The following is a 22,919-nucleotide window of genomic DNA, read 5'->3' as shown; positions in this document are numbered from 1 at the left end:
TAAATGCCATTTGATTATTCACCAGCAAGATAAAGGTCAATAAATACCAAATCCAAGTTCAAAAGTTAAGCTTTTAACTGTTTTACAACTATAAAGCTGGATATCTTCAAGTGTTTCACCTAGCCTAATTTCTATTTTTAAATAAATGCTATTATTTCTATTCATCAAAGAATCTTGGAAAATAACAGTTTTCACCCAAAAATATTAAGCAGCACAACTGCACAATATGTTAATTGTGTAAAATATATTAAAATAGAAAACAGCAAATCTTTAACATTATTTCATAATATTACTTTTTAACTGTATTTTTCATCAAATAAATGCAGCCCTGGTGAGCATTAGAGAGAAAAAGAGCTTGCAGACTGCAGGTTTTTTTAACAGTAGTGTTTTTATATATCTACTACAACATAATGTTTACAATTTATATATTGCCTACAAAAAAAATTCCATCAGTGTACACTGTTACCTTTGTGCCCCCATAATGGTGTAGTTATGGCATCTACCAGCTGGAGTCTGCACCAAACCCCATTATTGTCTTTATACAGACACAATAAGCTATAATGTGAGCTACTTCTCTGTGATCCAGAGTTGGGTTTGAATCAGTCCCCTGATGTCAAGAGGAGCGGAGCTCCTTATTAGCTCTATAAATGAAAGAAAACTTCAGTGAAATCTCTGAACAAACATCTAGCTCAGTGTAGCATGTGGATAACTTTGCTCTGACAGTCAAAACAACTAACACTCATTTGTTTCTCTCTTTTGTTTTCACTCTTCCATTAATATTCCACTTTCAGTCAGATCCAAAGCAGATAGGAAGGTGTAGAATAAATGGATAATATGGCATAAACCTCAGTAGGCTGATACACTTGAGGATCAGAGAGGAATGTAAAGAAAGCAGAGGAAAAAAAAAAGATTACATGTGATGAGTTTTTCTATGTGCACGAGCTAGTATTCTGCATACTGCATTTTGATTACAATCAATACATGGCTGAGGATCTAATCGTCTAATGTATCCATTTAAGATTCAGCTGAATGAATAAAGGTCAAAGCCTTGATTACAAACACCATTAAATCTCTTGCAACGGCCTAATCAGAAACCTCAAATACTTGAACCGTCTCTGCGTATGTATTAAGCGAGACATGGAAGGAACGGCGTACACAAGCGCATCAGCCGCCAGAGCCTGCACGTCTATTTTTCACATCAAAGCGCATTTGCTTTGAGCATATGCACTCATACACAATGGCTTGCAAATGCATTGAAACCCTTAACCAATTTTCTCATTTAGCTGAATTACAAATGCCTCTTTGAAATGCAGTTCTCTGTGATATTATTTCTGAGCAATGGAATTCAAAATTAACGCCTTTAATATGACATTTATTTATGTTAGAAAATATGCTACTGAAATAAACACTGAATTTTGCTGTCTGTGTTAACGTATCCAATTCCAGCTTCTGAATATTTCACACAGACACCATTTCAAGCAATTACGGCTTTTGTCTTTTGGGGTAAACACACCGTTCAGGTGCGATTCTTCTCTCAAACAGTGATTCGCTCCAGGTTGTTCAGGTCCAAAATACACTTCCTGATAATTTAGAAAAGTGCTAGGTACATAGACACACACATTTGCCTTCTTAGATCAAAGCAGAATGAGAATGGAATAAATGGGGTTATTTAGAAGTTAGCCGTAATCATTAACTCAGTCCAGAGGGAGTTTTTGTTTGGCCTCTAGTTGTATAGTCTGCGCTGTTAAGCACTCTGTCCTGCTGGGTGTTTAGTTGTGGTTTTTGTGTGTGTGTGTATCATCTCTGTGTCCCATATTGTATTGTCTTCTTCTATACTGCATGTGTAAAGTGTAAATTAGTTTAGATTCTATAACACACTATCACACGCTCAGATCTCTCGCTCAGAAATATTCCCACATGGGCACGATCCAGTCCTGTTAGAATGACACTCTAAGCGACTCTTGAAATTAGTTTGGGAAAGTGTTAAATGAGCCTCCAAAAATAAGACAAATAATGGCACGGATTTGTGAATAATCCCTTTCTTTGTCGTAGTGTTGACAAAGAGTTCTTTGAATCATCCCTCATCGGCCTAGTGATTAACTTGTGTTCAACTGTCAGACTGGAGGGCTTTTATGTGAATGTGAACAGTAGCACGGGATATTCCAGGTTCAATTCGAGTTAAATTCAATGAGCATAACTTGTGGCATAATGTTGATTACCACAAAAATTCATTTAGACTTGTCCCTCCTTTTCTTTAAAAAAGCAAAAAATCTGGGTTACAGTAAGTCAATTACAGTGGAAGTAAATGGGGCCAATATGTGGGGTTAAAATATTGTTTTAATAGTAAAGCCACATAATGCTATTTTGTATAAATGTTTACTTTACAACTTGCTAATGGCAGCATAACTTCTAAAATGACCATAAAAATGCCAAGAATGTCTCTACAGGTCAAATACAGAAGAATAATTTTTATAACCTAGAACAATCTTGATGTTAGCATTTACCAAATTGTAAGCTTCACATTTCTGCTTTTAAAATCCTCCAAAAATGCCCTTAATTCATTCCCATTTGACTATAACCTTGATACTGTATGTCATTTGAGCTTAACTTGTATTGAACCCAGAATATTTCTTTCACTATTTTAATGACCCACAACAGCATTGCTTCCTAATGAGCTATTCTTATTATTTGAGACATTTAAAATTCCAACTTTAGTGTCTCTTTACAAATTCTCGGCTGGCTGCATGTTTACTGATTGTGTTTGTTTGAATTGTGCCTCACTTGCACCAAGTTAATTTAATGAAGGAACAGGATTATGCATTATTAATTAAATCCTCACTGGAAGTCACTGCATGGACTTGGATTAGCTGAAAAGAAAACTGTTTCAGTTCTAAGCATCTGTACATATGTATTTAAAACAATGCATATGTGTAAATTATGGTTGTTTACATTGTTTCCGTTCCACCAGGTGTCTGTCTTATTTTCTTGTTCGCTTTGTGCTAGTATTCTGTCAGTATCCAGTCTGTAGCTTTTTGAATTAATGTGTTCCTTTTTGCTAAAGCCACCTTGAACCAAATTTGTTTGAATAGATATTTGGTCAACCACTTTCTTATCTAAAAATAAATAAATAAATAAATAAAAAAAACCTACTTCCACTCCTCACTGCCTTAATTCAGATGGTAAGCCAGGGGAAGATCTACAGTGGTGCGTGTAATTGTATTTTCATTTTAAATAGCTGTATCGAATTGTATTTGATGTCCTTGAAGTAGCCAGAGCATTGGATTGAGGGATTTAAATGCCCTAATTTAAACATCTTAAATGACTTTCTCATTCTCTGCTGGCTTTTGCTCCTGTTCTGTTCAGTTCATCCCATTTTTAAAAGATGTTCACAGCATGGTGATAGTATTGGCCTCATCTTGAGGGACATGTTATTCATCTATACTCCTCTCTCATTAGACAAAGATTTTGTTTCTAAACAAATGGCTCTGGGACAGAGAACAAACAAATGACTCTGCAAACAATCAAATGAAATAACTTTCCAAACAAATAGCTTTTGAAATAAAACACTTTGATCTCTAAATAAAAAAAACAAATTGATCCCTAAATAAAAAAAACTTTCCAAACAATGGCTTACTAGCAAAAATAAATAAAATAAAAACTTTCTCCAAACAAACCGTTTTCAATACTCTCCAAACAAATCGTTTAGTAAATAAAAGACTTTCCAAATTCACTGTCAAAATAAAGGACTTTCCAAACAAACAGCTTTGCAGACTAATGTCTCTTTAAACAAATGGATATTCCAATAAAAGTGTGGTCCCACTGATGCCTCTGTCACCTCCTGTTTCAATAATAATTCATTGCATTTAAAATCTGGCACCTCTAATGTCAGTATCACACTAATTCTTCTGCTTTGTCTACAGGGTGGCATGTGAAAGTGTAAACCATTGTCAGAGTTGGTGATTATTCATTACATTTGGAATGTAATAATACAAACAGATGGAATATAATTAGTACGAGGAGCTACAGTTATGTAGGTGTGATATCATGTATCTGTCTGCTTTTTATTGCTGCTAGCCAGAAAGAACATGTGTAAAAGCAGCTTGTACATATTTTAGTTACTAATGTCTCTATTTCTTGCTATTTCTCTGCAGATACGGAGACATGGTCCCTAAAACCATAGCAGGAAAGATCTTTGGCTCCATCTGTTCTCTCAGTGGGGTGCTGGTCATTGCTCTGCCTGTTCCCGTCATCGTTTCCAACTTCAGCCGCATCTACCATCAGAACCAGAGAGCTGACAAGCGTCGGGCTCAGAAAGTTCAGGTTAGTGGTGCTCAAAACTCCCTGAGGGGCATTGACTCCTCTGACCGAAACTGCTTTGGCTGAGAAGCAGGTCACTAATATTTACCTCTGTGTAATGCTCTTTTTAAATTACATTATATCCTTTTCCATCTTATGATTAAATAAAGATAAGTGATTGCCTTAGAGTCCCGAGAGCAGTTTTGAAAGCTACTAGCCTAGGGTGGAGAAATGACATGAGGTTTGTGGGTAAAATCAGGTGACAGATGTCATTTCCCTGTGGCGGCATTGGTAAAGTGATAGATAGACAGTATCAGACGCCACTCTAAAATACACTACTATTCAAAAGTTTGGGGTTACCAAGGACAGAAACATTAAATCAATCAAAAGTGACATTAAAAACATTTCGAACTTTCTATTCATTAAAGAATCTCCACAAAAACCACCTGCTTTCAACATTGAAAGCAATAAGAAGCAGATCATCATATTATAATGATTTTTTTAAGGATCATGTGACACTGAAGGCTGCAGTAATTGCTGCTGAAAATTCAGCTTTGCCGTCACAGAATTAATTGCATTATAAAAGATATTACAATAGATAGTTTATTTTAAATTGTAATAATATTTCACATCAACGATGTAAATGCAGGAGACCTCTTCCAGAAACTTTTTTAACAAACATTTTGAACGCTATTGTATATCCCATGGTACTGAATGATTACCATATTAATTTTTCCATGGTATTTATCAAGGTGAATCCAAAAATATAATGGTACTGCCATGGCTTTTTTTTATTGTTGCCAGGGCACTGATGATCTTATACCTGCTTCACAATAAAATACATAATCCCTTGCAGAAAATCCCAAATCTGCTTTTAGCTTGATAGTCTGAGCAGCTGAGGTGGGTTGAGGGGAATGTCTTCTCTTGCAATCGTCTTGTCTTACCACCAGTGTTTTATAGCTCTTAATTTCTTTTCTCAGTTAATATTCACTCAGCCATATTGCTGCTCTTTACCCTTGTCTGATGAATAAGGTTATTAAACTTGTTTGTTTCCGGGTGCATGAAGGATAATAGTACTACTCCGCCATCCTTTCCCGTCCTCGTACGAAATAACACCTCAAACAAACAGCCTTAATGTTAAATTAAGCCTTTCTCTTCTCCCCTGGGGAATGAAGGGATGACCTGTCACTCGTTTAATGGGGTTACATGCCCTGCGTCTATCCATCTATCACTCCATCCCTCCCTGTCCTCCTCCGAAATGTCTCTATATCTCTCTCTGAAGGTTATTTAGTTTGGGTGTAATTATCTGTTAAATCACCACGGGCCTCTCAGCTTGCTTTTGCTATGCTAATAATTGCGAATGTTACTGGAGATTAGCTTGATCACAGAAAAACAACACCAAGCCAACTCCTATGACATCCCGCGTGTGCAAAGAGATAGACGTCAGCTCTTGCACTCAGTGGTATGTTATGCTCGCAGTCATGGATTTAATATATGCTAATGAGGAATTAATGTATGCTAAGGTTTTGGGTGGGTTTACAGGGCTGCCTTTTCTCCGCAGGCAAGATTCCCAGTGGCTTTAGCATTTTACTTAGTGTTAATTTAAACTTTATCCAGTATAGCAGATTATTACCCAGAATTCTTTGCTTTCACATTGCAGCAGTGCCCGTTCTGCACATTATCTCAGCTTGGATCAGCCTAAACCGTGTTTTGATGTGAAATATCCGTCGCCAAACATTTTCTGTCCTTACTCTGCACAGCCGCAGGGGATGCGAGTTCAGTTTCAAGTCCAAACTAAAGCTGCCAGATGCGACCAAACCTCTTAGGACCATCTTCAAAAAATGTGCTCTGTGTGTGTGGGTGGGTGTTTAAACACATCCCATGGTTAACTAATAAGAGAGTGGCCTAAGTGCACAAACCTGCCTCGAGCCCCGTGTTAACCTCCACCACAGGAACAGCTGTGCTTTCTGTCCAAAGGGCATGTGAGAGAGACAGAGGAAGACATGGAGAGGGAAAGAGAGCCAGTAGGGATGTTCATCCTAATGACAGTCCTTCCACAAATAGCTCGCCCAGACGAGACCTGTGGGGAGGGGTTTGTTTATTTCAGCAGTCACTTTTGGGAGATGACCTTCGTCCTTCTCACCTGTCGCCCAGAAGCCAAAAAACAGCATGATACTGCACCAAAACCATGTATCTGTATTAATAAACCAAGTCAATAGACCATTATTACTGAAACATCCTCAAACTTTAATATTACAGATCTCATATTACTGGATGCAATCTAGATTCATCCCAATCCGTATATGATGAACTGAAGAACTGAATTAGCTCTCCTAACCATGTGCAGTTAAACAAAATATGCATATGTGAGAGTGTTAGAAGAAGTGCATTTATATGTATATGTGGGTGTGTTTACTATTACCATCTACTAATTGTTGTTATGGCAGTACTAAAACATTTACTGACTTATAATAGCATAACAATAATAACAACATCAGCAATTAAATATTTGGGTCACAATATAGGCCAGATTTACAAAAGAAAGTCAGCCATATTGGTTTTGAATGACTTGAAGGTGAGTAAATGATGTCAAAATATTATTGCATATTAGTAACTGTTGAAAGGGTACTGCCCCAGTGACTGCATTTGTCATTTTTTTCAGAGTTTGTCCAAATTTACTCACCATAATGTCATTCCAAAAGTTTTTCTGAGTGCATATTGTCATTTTTTGCTGAACTACCTCTTTAACTATTTTTCCAGTGTTGCATAGACACCTGTTAGAGCGCAACATCATCGGTTTCTGCCACATCTGTACTAGCCTGATGAGATTTGTTCAGTTCAAGGGCTTTAGCCTACTTCTAGAGCACTCCAGGGCTTTCCAGAAGACTCTGAATTAAGAGCACTGCAGACATGACAGCTGGGTTTGATGCAGAACCATCGAAGTGAGCATCAGCTTAATGAAACTTTGATCAAAGTGGGAAAGCTTCAGATTTGATACGCTGATTTAGTGTTCCTTTGGCTGATTGTGTCTCACCTCACGAACATGCTGCAGGTTTTTTTTTTTAGGGACTACAGAAATCTACATATACCGGGGCAGCTTATTAATAACTAATGCAAAATTGCACAGCCAGCAAACTAAAAAGAACAGATCATTTCCTAGACATCACACAATTCTTTCATGACTGATCACTCAATGGTCTCATTATGCTCAAACTCTCATGGTTGATACAAAGGAGTTTTGATCAAAGTTGGTCTAGTAATTGGGGCTGAATTATTAGTCCTGAGAATGGAAGTGTTAGCTGTGCTACTTCACTGCATGTTAATGATTTATTATTAATTCAGTACTTGCTTTACATGCACACACAATGCAAATTATCTGTGATTTCATTTTAACATCATTACATAGTGGTGAATGTTATGGCAAGGTTTTTCCACTATTAAGCTTTGATTCACACGAAACTCGTCATGCTCTGTTTGAGCTACGGGCATGAACAATACTTCAAATAATTCTGCTTGTTAAGGAGAAGTGCTCTTGCCTCTCTAAGCCATCATAAAACAGACAAAAAAAATTCCACAGACTTGCACTAAAAAAAGAACCCAAGCAGTCTACAAAATAATCTAAACACTTTAGCAAGCACAACAACCCTCTCACAATATAATTTTCTTCAAAATTATATTCACAGCACTGACATCTAACATATCTGCTCTTTGTTGTGGACTGAACTGCACTGAGCAAACACTGAGAGAGCATGGAGGGATTTTGTTTAATTGACATAAATAATCCACTTACGCTTCCTGAGCTACCATTTCTGTCAATGTTTTTGTTTCACGGCTGTAGAAACTACAGTAAAGCAAAAGGATGTAGGTATTATGGATGTCATTGAACTGATTAATAGATTTGTTCAGGTCCTCCAGTTTTGTAATTATATTGCAGCTCTAGGTATCGTTCTCTACTACACCCAACAACAAAGGTTTGGTTTCAATCTTTTTAAAATTTAAATAAAGAGATGTTCCATGTTTTCACATACAAAAAATGTGATTTCTAGACTTGGTAAAGCCATGTAAATGCAATCATAATAATTAATTTATATTTTTCTAGTTATGCCAAGTCTTAAAATATTCTACTGTGAATAGAACTTTTACAGATGCTTATTCTTAAACCTTATCTAGAAAAGTAATGTTCACTCTTGTCTGGAAAAGTCAAAATAACTGGTTAAAAAACGTTTGAACCTTGAAGAACATTGAAGTTCTTAAATCTTTTGGAACGCTCACATGTAATTTACAGAAACTAGAAGTCATTGAATAATTCAGCTTTGGGCTTCGGAGTCAAAAAGGTTGAGAACCAATTCCTCGCCCCAGCTAGACAAGCTAGAAGCATTTTTTTTTACATTAAAAGAAAATGTTTCCTGACATTTATAGCAATAAAGTATTTGGCCACTACCTTCAACAGCTAAGTAAAATTATTAAAATAAAAATATACCCTTCACTGTATAATAAATAAATAATAAATAAATTTAATTTTATATTTAAATGAGCTATGTGGAGGTTTTTACTTAAAAAAAATCTTTAAGATAGAGTTTTCATTTGTACATGTATGAGCCAACCATGATGTAAAAAAAAGAATGAGACCTCGACTGTCCACCACGGTTGCCTCTATCAGCCTGTAGGCTCAATTGTGTGTGGAGGAGTCGGGCCCGAATTGGCGCGAAAATTCACAAAATGTGACGTCATGCGCGTTCTCGTCTACTTGGGCTTACAACCGTACGGCACGCCAGCCATTATAGTAAGGAGCGGCAATAGTGTTTACAAATGGACTCTGCGGATGGAAAGAAGCGACCAGCCTCCAGCACAATTCAGACACCCACGGACACTCCTCGTAAGTTAAAAATAAATGATGAGAACATGAGAACGAGCATGAGACTGGCTGCAGTTCTTCTAACGGCCACTGGTGTCAGTAACGGTTAGAAATTTCAGAACCTACGCAATGCTCCTTTAAGTTGAAAGCATCTTGAGACTCTTGCAAGCTGTTCAGAAAAACATATATGCTTAAGTACAGCATATACTGCTGCCTGTCATTTCACAGAACAGTGCAATGAAGAAAGCGCCTCTCAGCACCAGTCTTTGGTGGTTTGTACTAGAGCCAATGCTTCAGGCATAAACAACTTGTGCATGGCGCATGCTAGACAGCATCCCTAGTAACAATTTCATTTATAAAGGGAATTAAATACTGTGACACATGATCAAACCATCCAATCACAATCCAAGGTGTAAGATTCTGAAATCTCCCCTATTCACAGTGACGTCTACGTGTTTCAATTTTGCACACTTTTCCACTCCACAGAAATCTGATCCTGTGGGACAAAACAGCAACACTTGAGCACAAACTTTAATGAAAAACTCGGCTGATTCTGCTGGAGGGTAGAGATTGAAGGTATACAGACAAAGTAACCCTTGTGAAGAAGAAGTGCACTTAAAAGGATAGATCACCAAGGGCTAGATCTCTCACCCTTAAGGTTGTCCCAAACCTGTATGAGTTTCTTTTTCTGCTGAACACACACACACACAAACTCTTTGACTTCCGTAGTATTTTTTTCCATATTATGAAAGTCAATGGGAACCAGCAATGTTTTTATTACCCACATATCTTTTGTCCTCAGCAGAAGAAAGAAACTCATACAGGTTTGAAACAATGTGACGGTGAGTACGGTGCACTGTATTTAATGCAACCCGAAATGATTGCACTTATTCTTATTCACTTAGTCTTATTTTGCACTGTCTTTAACTCATTTTAAATCATTTTTAAATTCCTTGTTATATTTTTGTGATTATTATTATTTTCTTTTTAATGATTATTTTACTTTCTTTTATGTAAAGCATTTTGAATTATCACTGTGTACAAAATGTGCTATATAAACAAACTTGCCAATTTTGACAAAAATGTTTTCATTTTTGGGTGAACTGAACTTTTAAAGGGCCCCTATTATGCAAAATTCCCTTTTACTTGTTACTTGAACATAAATGTGTTGGCAGTGTTTGTACACAACCACCCTTTAATGATAAAAATTCACCCACTCTTTAAAAAAAAAAAACATAGATCATAAGCAGTGGCTCAAAACAAGCCATTCACGGAATCTGTGACATCACATTTTACAAGCCCCGTCGACAACTGTTGACGGACACTGCTGTATTAACAGAGACCCCCACCTTGATTGAGCTGCACACAATCCGCCATGTTTATCTTCACGCTAGAGTGTTAAATGCCCTCATTTAATGCACAAATCTAATATAAACATGTGAAGTTAAACAATTTGAAAAGAAATCACATGACATAACCTAATGTGTATTTGTAACTTACACGTTTTTTTTTAAACAAACTTGTGTGTGAAAGAGAAATTAGTTTAGTGCTCACATGCCGTGTGACAGATGCTTTCGGTTTGCATGCTTCGAATGTGTGCACTCAGAAAACCGTACATCAGGAGTTTAAACCGATAAGGCTTTAAAAAGCGTATTATCACCACGATAGACATTATAATCTAGGGCTGGTGATTGTCCTGATTTCATTATTTAATATTTTGACACAATTTAATTATTTTAGAAATCGAGGATTTGCAATTTTGAATAGAAATATTACAAAATGTTAGAATTAGACACTTTGACAATATGCCAGTGAAAAAAAACTATGGAAAAGTAGCACGATCAAATACAAAACCTGTGAAGAACTACTACTGTATGTCTGATATTTCATATTTGCATCATGGTGACAGGCTGAAAGCTGCTGTTGTTTTTACAGAACATTTATTGTTATTGTTTTTTTAAGTATTTTCCTCACATTATTTCTGGACATATAATATGTATAACAAGTTTGTACAAGATGTAGTTGTAGTTTATGCATCTTTTCTGCAAAGATATTTAACAAGTGATTGGTTTAACATTTGCATCATGTTGACATCATGTGCGATGTACTTGGAATAGAATTTTCTTTAATAAAGAAAACGTTACTCATGTTGTAGTTACATTTTCAAGTTGACTATTTAAAAAAAATGAGAGAATCGATCAGACATACAGTAAAAATTGATATTTTAATTTTTTGCCATATTGCCCAGCCCTATTATAATCAAAACCAAACATGTTTTTGGCAGAGTGTCTGAAGTAAAAGCTGTAAAGACGCAGCCCTATTCTGGAAAAGGGGGCGAGTAGCAGCATCTCATTTGCATTTAAAGAGACATGCACGAAAACAGCATCCACTCAAAACAGGCATTTTAAAAATGCTATAATAAATGATCTGTGGGACATTTTGAGCTGAAAATTCACAAACACATTCTGGAGACTTATATTGACTTATATAGAGACTTATATCTTGTAAAACAAAAAAAGGCCATAATAGTTGTCCTTTAAATTAATTTAAAGTGTCTGAAAACATTATATTAAATTTACACACAAGTATATTATTTTAAAGCATATTAAAAGTATTTTAAAAGTGTGCTAAACAGGGCCCTTATTTTTCAAAAGGGAAGGAACACCATCTACCTGGACAAAAGTATTGTCTACCCAATCAAATCTACCAGAAAAACAATAGCTTGAAAATAAAATTAAGCTGCCTTTTATGGCCTTTTTTATGTTTCTGTTGAATACATAGTGTGAAAAATTTATTTTTAATTCAACAGGAACACTTTGATATGATTACAGTGAATTGAAATTGGTCACAGACCACAAATTTACCTCATAAAGCCATTCACTTCATAATATTCCTGATGAAATCAGAGAGAAGACTTCTGGCCTTACCACTGCCATGAGGTGTGCCACAGAGGGCTTTATGTGTATAACTGAAATGTAATCTGTGAATTTGTTGCATTGTTTGGCCTATCTGATCTCAGCACAGTGCGGGTAGCTTCAGCCTAGTCCTGAACAACAGTTCTCAGCACCAATATTCTGTGTCACACTGATAAAGAACCTCAGCATTACTACGGCCGTTCCCCATCTCACGTTCTGCAGGGGCAGATCCCCAGGAAAAATGTCCCTCATTTTTTTCCGCGATTGCCGAAAATTGTTGCAGCATTTGTTGGAAACACAAACGGTCTCAGAGGCCCAAACTGATTCCATTATGTGATGGCAATCTCTTGTGAAAAGAGCAGAGTTGGCACTCACCCACAGGGACTCGCGTGTGTGTTTGTGTGTGAGGGTATTAATGATGGTGTGTGTTCTTTCAATCCGTGTTCAAGTGTGTGTGAGAAATTAATGAACATCAGAATAACAGTTTGATCTCGGTGAGGTCTCTGATGCAATTGAGACACAATTTGTTCCTCTTCAATAATTTAAAAATGCACACAAGCATACAAACCCTCTTCGGGATGAAATGCATTTGTGTACCCGCATTCGAGAAAGAGCATCCAATTGGCCTAGATCAGTTGTGGTGGGTAAACCGATGACACCTAAAGGTGGACAAGAGGTGGTGTTGTTCACAACGTACTGTGACTATAGGTGTGCAAAACACTGTTAGTCTCCCTCTCAGTGTTTTGCTGTTATACCCATGAAGCTGAAATCCAGCATTTAGCTGTGCTATTAACAGTCCAGGCCATGAACACTTACCACCTGTGTGTGAAGATGACAAGCTTCATGAACAAGAAAATCAAGCTACATGGTCCTGTTACACACCTGATGGGGGCCACACAAAAGCGTCTTTGTGCTTGAGAGAATGAAAACACAGCTAGATTATTAAAACACTAATACCACCCTGCAGGAAATAAGAAAATCATTTTTATCATCTTCTCTGAGACATTCTTAAAGGAATAGTTCACCCAAAAATTACAATTCTGTCACCATTCACTCACCCTCATGTTGTTTCAAATCGATATGAGTTTCTTTCTTCAGATGAACACTGAAGAAGATATATTTTGAAGAATAAACATATGTAAGCAACATTCTTCTAAATATATTTTGTGTCCAGCAAAAGAAGGAAACTCAGCCTTGGAATAACCTAAAGGGGAGTAAATGATGACAGAATTTTCATTTTTGGGTGTAATATTCCTTTAAAACAATATATATTTGTATTAACATATAAGATATATTTACATATAAGATATGTATTTATATTTATACATAAGAATAAATCATATCTCAGATTACATGTAATATTCTATTTTGTCCTTCATAATTTAGCTTTAAATCAAGTTTTCTTTTTTCTCTTCCTTGAAGAATGTTTCGATATTTTTACTAATTATTCTTGCCTGACAAATGATAGTAATATTTCTTGTTTTAGCTGCACTTTTTTTTTCTTGCTTTAGGTATAAACCTTGCTAAAGTTTGTTAGATTTATTTTTTAAAAAATTATCTTAAAGATATCAAATTAATTACATATATTATACTTTATATTATCGTGCATCATTCGGCTTAAAGTTAATTTTGTTAATTTTCTCTTTATTTAAATATAAGAATGTTTGAATACTTTTACTAATTATTCCTGCCTGGAGATTACTGGCAGCAGCAATAGATGCTGTTTACACTATGTAAAAATAGCAGTATTTTCAGCAGTTTCAGGTTCCCTAAACACCGGATCGGTCTGGATAAAACACAATTACCAAACAAAAAAAATTGTATACAGCTAAACGGTTCTCCGTGTGGACCGGACTTTAGTTAGATTAGTTAGACTTGACCTTGAACTTGTTTATACTATTTAGTGCAAGAGGCAGATATTTGCACCTCAGTATTGTAGTGCATTAAAAAAAAAATAACGTATTGAGTATAAATTATCATTTTTATTAAACTTATTAAATGGATGTCTTCTTCTTGGGACAATAAAGCCCTCCCTACACCTACCCCTAACCCATAAACACCCGTAAGGCACTTTATTTTCCACTTTTCAATTACTTCCTTCATTTTATTGAAAATAAATGCCTTTCTGATCTGATATGTGATGTGAAAAGGGAGAAGAATTATTTCGGCAAAAGGTTGATTCGAACTCGGGTCGATCACGTCAAAAAGTCTCTACTACGCGTCTCTCCCAGCGCTAGTGTAAATAGTATAAATATTAAGGAGCAACACAATCCACTGGAAAATGAATAAATTAAAGTCTTAAATTGGCTCTTTTAACTTATCCTATAAATACCCAAGAAACTAACCACATTAATCTAGCAACTGCAAATTAATTTACTAAAATCCAGTCAGAAATCCTTAGTGACCACAAATAAACACCCTGACAAGTAACAACCAGCCACAACACCCTAAAACATTCACACGCACACAAAAAAACTAGTGTATACATCATATTTATTAATGTTTTGCCAACGTAAACTCTTTTTATCATGTCAATAAAGCTTCTTACATCTTAAGGGAGCCAAAATGAAAGAGAGGATCAGTTTTCAATGAGATGACGAGAGAATGAGAGTGAAAATCAGATCATCTGATGCCTCTGGATCTGAGGAGATTAAAATACTCTCATTCATTGTAAATATTAAAATTTGATGTTCTGCTGAGGATTTGACTGCTGGTTTCCACCCATCATCCATGCTGTGCCTATAAAAATGACATAGACTGAGGGAATGCGCACCGCTGCTCTATCATTTATCGTTACACAGCTGCTCTAACTGTAATTCAGCATTACACAAGACGTTTACTGTAATTAACCATTACCCAGCTGCGTTTCTCAAAATTACCATTCTTTTATGCTTTGTAGAGTGAGCAAGCAACCGCTTTCTTCTCCCCTGATATGTGCACATTTTCACTGCATGGCTGTCAGGAATTGGTTCAGTAGTTTTTTTGAAGCCACTTAAATTTTTCATCATCTCATGACGAACAGCAATCTATGTGAAAATCCATTTTGCTTCTTCAAGTACTTTGATCTGAATGGCTCTTTCGACAGGGATCAGATTGAAACGCAGACCTTTGTGATATGGACTGAGTTGTAACTTCCTTTGTGTATGTGTGTTGACAGAAAGCCCGACTGTCCCGAATGAGAATTACCAAGAGTGGCAGCTCTAGCGCCTTCCCGCATAGCAAACGAAATGGGCTCAACCAATCACTGGAGCTAACGGTAAGAAACACACACTCACACACATTGTTTCACAAATTCAAACACACACACATTCATGCTCATTTTTTCCCATATTTTGTTTCTGTTTGACTTCTGGTGGCTTCTTTTTTGTTTGCCATAAATTATGCATGGTTTTCAACAATAACTCTTGTAGACAGTGCTTTAGTGCACAGACAAAAAGTGTCAGGTTGTTTTGCTTTAAAGGTGTGTAAAGCTAGAGATTCACATGGGGTGATCCAATTTTCAGCACTTAAGAGCGATTATGAGATTTCGTGTTTGTATATTTGCACAAGCATCAGCTCAATTAACTCAATGACATCCAATTTATCAGGACAGAATGATGAACAAAAAATGTCTTAATGTGTTGCTAAACACCCTCATCAGTGAGTAGGCTGTGAGCATATGTGTGAGAAAGGGAGATCTGGTCTTTATTACTGCGGTTGTTTGAGGCTGTCCAGCTCCTATAAAATGCCTTCCTGGAAAAAGAAGGCAGCGATTCTCTGAATGCGTTGAATTCATTTGAGGAGCGAGGAACATGCTGAGATTGAACAGCGAGTACGAAGACAGATTGCAGGCCGCTCCAAAGAGAGCTATCCAGTTTCACAGAACATCCTCAGAGAGGTCCAGAGAGTGAAGCAAATATATATAGGCTACTAAATATATATATATATATAGATATGCTTAATACTGGATATAATTATTAAAAAAAAAAAAATGAACTCCCAAAAAAATACTACTTAATTTATTTTCACTTTTACATTTGGCAGATTTTATCCAATTTATGCAACAACAAATTAGACTCCTGCTATAAAAAAACATAAAATAATGCAATTCATATTAGACTATTAATAGTCTACTAAGTCTGGATCAGATCAAGGGAACATATAAAAAAAAGAGAAATGGCAATAAGCAATACAATTTTACATACATAACATAGTCTCCAAATATTTAAACAGTAAATTTTTTCCTTTCCCTTTCAGTCAATTTTTCAACAGAAAAAAAATAGGGTTCAAAATACACATCAGGTTTTTCCTCTCCAAAAAACAGGCTCTTGTGGGTGAATCACACAAGAACACTCAAAATGGTGGAAAATGTGCTTAACTGTCATGAAAATAATGTCACAATGGAAAAATTAGAAACGGCCCTAAAAATAGGCTTTGTCTTCCTGATTTCTTGAATCCATTGATTTTGGGGTTAAATTGAGGTTTCTTAATGTGATTCACCCAAGAGTGGTCTGACTTTGCATCAGCCTGAAGAAGCTGCTTCTAGGTTAGCCTGTCTGAATAGCTCATAAATACCACGCAGATCACATGCAAACACGCAGACTGCTCAGAATAAGAGTACTCGGGGGATGTTACTGTAAGACACCCAATTTTGCTCTCTCTTCATTTCTATCAATATCTTTTTTTTCCTTCTGTCTCTCTCTCCTCCCACACATCACTCACTCACGTTATTTTGGTGCTCGCGTCGTGTTAAGATGTTGTGGAAGTGGTGAAAATGTGGAGCAGTGTATGTGCGTTCAGCCGGAGGGCCCAGTACGCGAGCACAAGCTCCCAGACAAAAGCTCTACAATAAAAGAGACAGATATGTGGAGTTTTAGTAACCGTACCAATGGATTTGTGAAACAGAAAAGTGGAATCACTCTGATTCCCCCAATCCTCTGAGGCCCCTCGTCCTTCCTTTCTCTCAAGCTTTGTTTATTTAAATTATGGATGATATATTGTGTTGCTCTGTTATGGATGAAGTTCCTTCCAAAAGCAGTAAACCACTCTCCATGTCTTTCCCTCCCACTCTTACACAACAGCAGCTCCCCTATTACAAGATGAAACTTTCACCACAGGTACTGAGCCAAACAACACACACTCTGTCCCTCTCTCCACTTCATTATTCATGCATGAAATGAGCTGATTCCTTAAAAATTTTGTGAATGTCTGTGTGTGTGTTTCTGCAGGGCTCCTTGGAGGAGGACCAACAACTGAAGAAGACCACATCTCTGCTGGAGAGTCAACATCACCATCTTCTGCACTGCCTGGAGAAGACCACGGTCAGTCAGAAGTAGTGCGTTTAAAACAGCGTTTCGTGAAACTTTACAAATCTTTTTGCTTCGAATCAGTGGTTCAGAATGTGCTTGAGCTCGCCATGCCACACGGTTTCAACAAACAAGGCTTCATAATATTGTTTTGACACTTGGTTTCAAAACATTTCAAAATTCATAGACTTCACACTAGATGCCATTGTGTTGGTGAGCCCATTAACAAGCGTCTAGCTGATCTCAGGTCAGTTTTATAATGTAGACTAGGTATTTTTTTAATTACTTTAATGAATTTTATACTTAAGTGTGTATAATACTAAAAGGAGAAATATAGTTAATTGATTTGAATTGTCCTATTTTTATTTTTTGTGTGTGTGTGTGTGTGTATAATCCAGTGTTTGTCAACTCCCACAATCAATCACACCTCACCTCATGATTATTTCGGTCCAATTTTATTTCGGTGTGGGCGGGACTTTTCATCGCAACGCCGCAGAAGTGTCGTACAAGCGGCTTAATAAACGAACGAACGATGAATGAATAATTAACCTTTTCAAAAAACAAACTGGCATTATAATTTTATGATAATCGAATAAATCCAAGCATCATACATTGATAAAGACATAATAGCCTATAGAAAATAGCCTCTCACAAAAAAAAAATTATTATTATTATTATAAATAATAAATGAAACAAGTAAACGCAAATTATAGCAAATGAATTATAGATTGAGAATTTTAGAGACTACTTTTTTCAGTTGTTTTAAGGTTTGAAATAAAGTTGTAACATTGTAAATGACACAGTACTTGGAGTTGAATTAATGTAAAGGTTAAATTAAAACCATGTCAATAAAACTATTTATAAATATTATTTATAAATAAAATATCTTTACACAAAACACAAGGATGATATTTAAAGGTAGGTACAACATACAAAATGTAGCTAGGTGTTGCTCTAGAGACTATGCTTTATTGCGTCAGGTCTAAGACAATAGAAAAAAGTTTGTTTTAATAATCTTTCATCAAAATGTAATAATTTTCTCTTCCTCTGCAATTCCCTTCATGTGGACATGAAAAAAATATATGAACCAATATTATATCTAGTAGTTTCACACTTTGCCAATTCAATCAAATCAAGTCCCACCCTACAATAATAACCACTGAATATTCTCTTTAGAGATGCTTTTAATAATACATCCACAAACTACTCTTATGTAACTGACATAAAAATGAATTGATTTGATTCTGATTTGTTCTCATTTGTTATGCAACACTGAAGTAAAAATGCATCAATGCTGTTTCATATTCTCTTTCTATTTAAGTGTTTAACAAGCTTGCAAAGTCTTTGAAGTAAAGGGGATAAGAGAAAAATGCTTTTGACAGTAAAAAAAACATCAGAAACTAATAATCTTTGTGTTTCTGTGAACAGAATCATGAGTTTGTGGACGAGCGGCTGTATGAACAAGGGTACCTGCAGACAGCACTACAGAACTTCCCATCGCAGAGTCCATCTCTCTCCAGTGAAGAGGGCATCACTGGCACCTGCTGCTCTCGGAGAACCAAGAAGAGCATGCAGCCTCTCAGTGCCACACACACACACTCACACACACACAACCTGCAGGAGCTCAGCGCATTACACATCCAGTGTGGGGAACAGCAACCACTAAACACCAGGTTAGCACTCATTTTATGCACAACATTGTTCAAATGATTGATGTTTATTAGAGCTAAAAGACTTCCATTTTTTTATATTTTCCACCTTGTTATTAGGTTTTTTTTGTTTTCACATTAGATCAGGTGTAGCCATTTGTGACTGCTGTACAAAAAACAGTTTGTTATGCTGCTTAATGTTACAAACTGGTATTTGTTATCATATAATTTTAATGTATTATCATAATCATAAACAGACAGTAATAAACAGAAGTCTCACTCATTCACAGAAGATAGCTTACTTTTGCATTACAACATAAGATGACTATAAACGTCACATGACGTCTGTTATAAATAACAAAAACAAATAACCATGCCTTCATAATTTTTCTCTTTCCAAAATGCTTTTTAATGTATAATTGTAATTGCTTACCATTTTCACAGATCCAGGCTTTACATCTTACTATGTGAAAATATTAATTTCTAAATTCAAAAAACTAGGACAGTCTAAACAAAGTGTAAAATAAACATAAACCATTTTAATATTATTATTAGGGCCCAAAGCATAAAATGTAAAGTCAGTCTCAATAGAAGGTGAGTGTTAAAATTTATATAACTGCATATTTGATGCATCATTTCCAATCAAGCTCTAATTTCTGTAAAATAAGGCAAAACGTGTGTTTATTATTGTTTATGAAATGCTACCTTTGAAATTAACCTTAGCAAATCTAAGGAATCTGCCATTTTATAAACGTTTCAAAATTTGTAATTTACACCCACAGATATTTTCAAATAATATATATATATATATATTATTTTTTTATTTTTTTAATATAGATGACATTTTTTGGTTTAGATTCAAATAAGGGATACATGCATGTCCTCTGTTAGTCCAAGAGACATTTAATAAACATTTAGCAGCCAAATTAAATAAACAAGAGAGAATGAAAAGAGTTTTAAGACCTGTCTCTTTCTTTCTCTCTCTCTGTCTCAGTCGTTCCAGTCTCAATCTGATGTCGGATGAATCAGGGAGTCTGAACTGCAAGAGCAGTGGACTGGTTACCACGGCAATCATCAGTATCCCAACTCCTCCCTCGAACAACTATCGAGCCAGTCCCGACGCTCCGCCCCCTCCCAACCCCGACGCTCCGCCTCTTCCGAACACCGGCAATGATGTGGTGAAAATCTCTGCGCTGTAGGAGAAAACAGAACTCAGGAAGAGAAACTGATGAGTAGCCTGCCCCCTAGTGGGAGAAGGAGTGCACGGACTCGGACTCTCTGAAAAGAAATAGAAGATCAACTACGATGCGTCTTGTGTAAATGAGAGAGAGACGGCGAAAGCAAAGAAGGACAGCCATGAGTATTCGATCACTCTCCATCAGGACTCATATAGATGAGGGTGTCACTGTGCATAAAACATTTCTTCTTCTTTTTCCTCTTAGTTTTCTGTTGGGTCATAGCATACTGTTTTTTTATTATTATTTTGATTGTTTTCATCCGTGAGTACTGTTTGTTTATTATCAGTCCGTTAATCTGTTTCAACATCGCAGACAGCCTCTCAAAGCCTCGGCTTTCTTTATCCCAACTAAGTTGTATTTTGATCTAGAGTAAATTCCTTAAGGATAAGAGAAAATCATCTTTAGGTTGGAGACCGTATGAGTGTGACAGCGTTTCTTAGACTGTGCTAATTTTTATTTTGGGAATATGTGTGATTGGTCAGAATAAGGTCTAACTTGAATGTTTCTGCCCCGTGTGTGTGAGCGTGTGTGTAAGAATTACTGAATTGTCCCTCAAACTCTCAGCCTCTCACACAGTTCGTGCCTCTCAGAGGAAGGAGAGTTTCCTTCTTCTTTAAGCCACTGTCTCTCCCTATGTCCAAAACGTTTAGCCGACTTTGTAACGTTAGTTGTGACCTATCAGACATTACTATGTAATATAGAACCAAAAAGAGAGAGAGAGAGAGGAAGAAACATGAAAGTGTTTTTCAAAACTCTGTGACTACAAGCACAAGGCATCGCTGAGATTTTGTGATTACAATGTGTATCAAGCCTTGGTTTAACTGTGAATATTGTTGATAGAATATTTTGTAACATTTAGCCATTGTTTGGCGAAACCAGAGCAGCTGCCTACCCCGCCCCCTTTTGGTCCGCCCTGTCCCTTTATGTCTGCCCCGCCCCTTTCCTCTGTCCACTGCTGGCCTGCTTCCTGTAGTTGTTCTGATCTAAGTGTTATTGTCATTATCGCTCAATGGGTATTTAAAAATGTGTCTAGTTTGCGTAAAACTACATGGGTAGGAAACTTTTGATGTTTGTGTTTTTCATTAACAGTGAATGTTTTTGTTATCTAGGTTTCCAGTCTGCGTTGCTGTTAGAGGAGAAACTGTCAACCGTGCGAATCAATTAGAGATATTCTCCACCTCTTTTCTCCCTCCTTTACTGTCTTTGTCCTTATTTGTCAGCCATGTTCACAAGAATGGCATTGCCAATGAGAAAACTTGTGGTCGTCGGCGGAAAGTCCCTGTTTCATCTGTCGTTTATAACTCACTGCCAGCAACCGCATGATCCCCTGAGCTCCACTTTCTGTACCATAACCGCCATCCCAGGACTCTAAACCCCACCCATCTCCTTGAACCCCACTCACTTGTGCCTCTTACACCAGCATACATAGAAAGTGCCCCCTCCATCCCTCCCTCCCCTCAGGACGTTATTGCTCCAGGGCCAGAGTTTTAGTGTTCAGTGCAATGAAACACACACTAGACCTCATATCCATATATTTAATCTTGTTTTGGCCCTTTTTAGATAGAATAAGCCATATTTTCCAGAAAGAAACATACGATTAAATAATTGCATAACAGATGCATATCCTATACTTGAATTTTAAAGCCGAAGTGGAAGTCCAGTTACACAAACACGAGTTGGACATGACACAAGTATTACAGGGAAAAGCACATTGTGACATTTAGGAATATCAGGGTATCCGGCCCACACCGTTCTAACCGAAATGTTCTTTGATGGCCCATGTGTTCATATGATGATTATCTTCCTGTTTGTTGTACATACAATCCATAGCAAATCTCTAATGATCTGATTTTATGGTCCAAATGATGTTTGGTCCCTTTGTGATTTAGTGATTTCCATGTGTACATAATAGATAGAAAATGATCTAATGTTTAATTAATGGGGGGAGAAGGCGTGGCCAATATATTCTAAATTTTAAGATAATAAATGTTGAGTATTGGATCACCTGTGGTCATTGGCGAGCAGTAATGTGTTGGAGTTTTTCTTTTGCTTTGTCTTTACTTCCAGCCCAGCAGGGGACACTACAGAACCATCATGTAATAGAAGTGACTCTAGAATCCTAACAGCTTTGTAATAATTCATTTGTGCAGTTCCTTCAGATGGTTGTTTGAATATATTAGCCTACCAAGTGGAGATCTGTATGTGCGCATCTACATACCTGTTGAGGGTCTTCTTTCTTCCTCTGTGTGTCTGTGCTTGTTTAACTTTTTCACTTACTTTTTTTTTTATATAGATAGTCTTGTTGTTCAATTCAGCAGATTCCTGTTCACTGTCAGATGTTAAATATTATTTATGATCTTGTCTTGTGTCACAGTTGTGAAACGCCTGATAAATGAATTGTATCTGCCACAAATACATCTGCTGTTTATTTCGTTCCTTCAACAATGCTGAACCACAAGCTAACAACAGTTTAATGATGAAATCACAAACTCATAACAATATTATGGAGATGAAATAAAGTATAGATATGACATCACAGCAAATAGATAAGTTGGGGAACTGGGCCTTTCAGACTCCGTCATAAACGTGAATTTATCTCAGCATCTTATATCTTATATATATATATAAACCATTCCATATCAAAGCATCATTTAAAAACATTATTTGCCACACTACCATTT

At 36.5% G+C, this 22,919-nt stretch overlaps 1 protein-coding gene across 3 annotated transcripts in view; it reads left to right on the top strand.

Moving 5' to 3' along the window:
* LOC132097681 (potassium voltage-gated channel subfamily D member 3-like) overlaps positions 1–22,655 on the top strand; it is a 92,551-nt gene extending 69,896 nt beyond the window's left edge. The window contains exons 3-8 of one of the 3 annotated variants that reach the window (XM_059503552.1): positions 4,152–4,320; positions 15,224–15,322; positions 17,130–17,162; positions 17,274–17,366; positions 18,780–19,024; positions 19,995–22,655. In XM_059503552.1, the coding sequence (XP_059359535.1) occupies positions 4,152–4,320; positions 15,224–15,322; positions 17,130–17,162; positions 17,274–17,366; positions 18,780–19,024; positions 19,995–20,199 (844 nt within the window). In that variant the 3' untranslated portion in view covers positions 20,200–22,655. Of the gene's footprint in view, positions 1–4,151; positions 4,321–15,223; positions 15,323–17,126; positions 17,163–17,273; positions 17,367–18,779; positions 19,025–19,994 lie in introns of all 3 variants that reach the window. The other 2 variants (XM_059503551.1, XM_059503553.1) reach the window with 2 other exon arrangements.
* The last annotated feature ends 264 nt before the right edge of the window (positions 22,656–22,919 follow it).

This window comes from Carassius carassius, chromosome 21 (genome assembly GCF_963082965.1).
Source record: "Carassius carassius chromosome 21, fCarCar2.1, whole genome shotgun sequence".
In the NCBI taxonomy this organism is placed as follows: domain Eukaryota; kingdom Metazoa; phylum Chordata; class Actinopteri; order Cypriniformes; family Cyprinidae; genus Carassius; species Carassius carassius.
Note: the sequence above shows the minus strand (reverse complement) of the source record. Positions and strands in the feature narration are given on the sequence as shown.